Here is a 2890-nt window from a genome sequence, read left to right as displayed (position 1 = left end):
TCTTAACCACGTATTCAGAAGTGTAGTATGATTCGTTTGATTCTATTTGAGAAGTATCTTTCTTTATAAGATGTTAAGATAGCCTGTGGTATGATGCCTTATTCGTTTCAGTAACTTAATGAATTGTTTTGCATAGTCGATTTATAGTATGGGATTTAAGTAACCAGAGTATTAATAAGAATATTTTTGATAGGTATACTTGATGTGGCATTTTGTTCGGCTTGATTAACCAATGATTGGAACCATTACATTCATTACAATGCGTACTTGTGTTTATCGTCATTCATCTCTGAACGTATTCTCCATTTTAAAACTAGTGCTTTACAGGTTACAATTATAATATTATGATAATTACGATTGTTTGTTTACTTACATCACAATATTTTTGCAGATTTATGGTTGTACAGCTATAATTAATGCGAATTCTGATATATAACACTGAACATTATGCTTGATGAGACGTCATGGTGTTATGACGTCAGTTTGTGTTAAAAATCTGTCGTCGCAACCACTCATGGAAGATTGTATCGTCCTTCTTAGTATTTTCATAACACATGGAACCACGACGTATTTGAGAAATATTTGGATATAGGCCTACTTGATAGTGCCTAATTATTCGGAATTTCCAAAACTAGAGATATATTTGTGATAAGCTTAAATTTTATGAAGCAAATACCATAATCACAAAAACTTAAAAACTTATAAAATACTTTGCATCACATTTGTAACCTGTCAAGCTTAAAATGAAATTGTGCAAACAAAGGTTATTCAAACGGTAAAGCAGCATCAGCTTGCAAAGGGGAGTATATAAGCAACCGAGGGAATAATAAGCTTTTCTCCTTGGTAGGATGATTAAATACTTGTTGTTAAGACAATATCCTATTATTTCTATGCGAAGGCTTAAATGTTCTGCATAGCAATGACAAAAAAATGACGCATGGCAAGGTGTTGCGTGACTTTACGTGCATTTATTAATAATGTAGATTATGAGTAAACAGAAGAACGACATGAGCAATGAACATACTTGTTATCAATAGGTAACGTAATTTAATATATGATAAAGATGTTTAATATATTCAGGCAATGTTTGAACAACTCTAGGTATCTTGTTATTCAAACAACAGGAACATTGTTATTTAGTGGTAATTGACGCCAGTGTTTATTCAAAATCTAAGTGCGATAAAATGTAAAAAATAAAAGTTGTTTGGCTAATCATGACCAAACTTTTACAAAGTTTGTGTCGACAGCATTCAAATTCACTCGCATTTAAATTCGCAGAGATAGGCAAGGCCTTCTGGAGTGTAGCAGTTGCGGTCGTCCCATGTTAGGTCATCAAACCACACAGCAGCGCAATTTTGATGCCCTCCCTGGTTATTTGGCTCGCCCTTTGCCCAGTTTAGCTCGTCAGCAACCACCTTTCTGGCGTCGTCCCAATGCCACCCTTCGTTATTCTTGTATAACCCAATCCAATATCTGGCACGATATGTATCAGTGATCCTTCCACCAGTTGCATCTTTCCAAAGTGAATTGGCAAACTTGCGTTCTCCATCATTAGTGAGTGTAGCCAAACTAAGACGAGCATATTTGTCATTGCACGAAAAATCAAATGAATGACAATGAGTACGAGCGTCATTCCAGTTGTCGTGATCCATGAAGTATATGTAGCAGGCGCTTTCGTATTCACTCCAGCCATCCGGACAATCTGCGTCAGTGACAGTCATTAGTACTCCAACAACGAACAGAGACCACAGCATCATGGTTACTACTGAAACAAACAGAATAAATATTACCCATGATTCATTGCTTGAATCACAGCGCGTTAATATATTCAATGGAATGAGGCTTTTAATTCAAAAAGAGCATATGTGCCATTTTTATTCCTTCATCCCAGACTGAAGCTACACAAAAAGAAGTTATCAACTGCAAAAAAAAGTTAAATGAACTTATAAATAATTACAGACGAGCTTAGTAATATTAAAAGAATGTGTTCTTGTCAACAGTGAACTGTTTTGCCAGAAAGTCCTTATAACAGTTCCTATTTTACACACAAAACATTTATATGCAACTTTCTAAATGTTTCAAGTCGTAATTTATATTATATTTAATCGTACCAAATAACACGTGTTATAACTGTTATATATTTTGTTCCATATACACCATTTTAGTTCAATATAAACTTGATATTCAAATTTTCAACAGACTTAGTTGATCTGTTTTTGCTATAAACACGTCTTACAAGTATAATACCTACAGTATTTGTTTTGCAATAGATTTTATACAGAATTCAAAATTATAATGTTTTCCTAATTCACATTGTATAATGTTTCAGTTTGTAGAATAATATATATATATATATATATAGTGGCGTAGCGGAGAAAAAAATTACTAGGTATTTGTTTCCTATGGTCGGTACACGAGCGAAGCGAGCATTTAAGCTGGGGGCCGGGAACCACCAAGGGCCCCCGGTGGACTACGCGTATTTGGCGATACTATTGGCAATTTTTTCGTTATTTGATAGGCATCAAGCTATTGTAATATGGTTTGATAATTGTTGTAAATCACACCATCCATGGTGAAACGTTATGCTATACGTAAAAGATTAGACCTACTTTATAACATGACATATTTTATAAATATTTGTTTTATTCTCCGATGAAACCTCCTTTTTCGCGACGAGGGTGCTGGGTTTTGCCAACGAAGGCCAGACTCACCTCTGAAAAAAAAATCCATATCTGTAGCAAATTTAAAAATACTTGACATTAGTCTTCATCGTCATTATCATCGTCGCCAGGCATATCATTATTATATATTTAACAATATTTGTACATTACATTCATTACAATGCGTACTTGTGTTTATCGTCATTCATCTCTGAACGTATTCTCCATTT

General features: G+C 34.3%; 1 protein-coding gene across 1 annotated transcript; it reads right to left on the bottom strand.

Moving 5' to 3' along the window:
* Positions 1-1256: 1256 nt before the first annotated feature.
* LOC117112010 (ladderlectin-like) lies at positions 1257-1757 on the bottom strand. Its single transcript, XM_033255054.1, has one exon. It carries the CDS (start codon positions 1755-1757, stop codon positions 1257-1259), a length of 501 nt encoding a protein of 166 aa, XP_033110945.1.
* Positions 1758-2890: the final 1133 nt, after the last annotated feature.

This window comes from Anneissia japonica, unplaced genomic scaffold (assembly GCF_011630105.1).
Source record: "Anneissia japonica isolate Jap-2015-1 unplaced genomic scaffold, ASM1163010v1 scaffold237780_len2917_cov188, whole genome shotgun sequence".
Lineage (NCBI taxonomy): Eukaryota > Metazoa > Echinodermata > Crinoidea > Comatulida > Comatulidae > Anneissia > Anneissia japonica.
The sequence above is the reverse complement of the archived record's forward strand: the minus strand, read 5'-3'. Positions and strand labels throughout refer to the sequence as shown.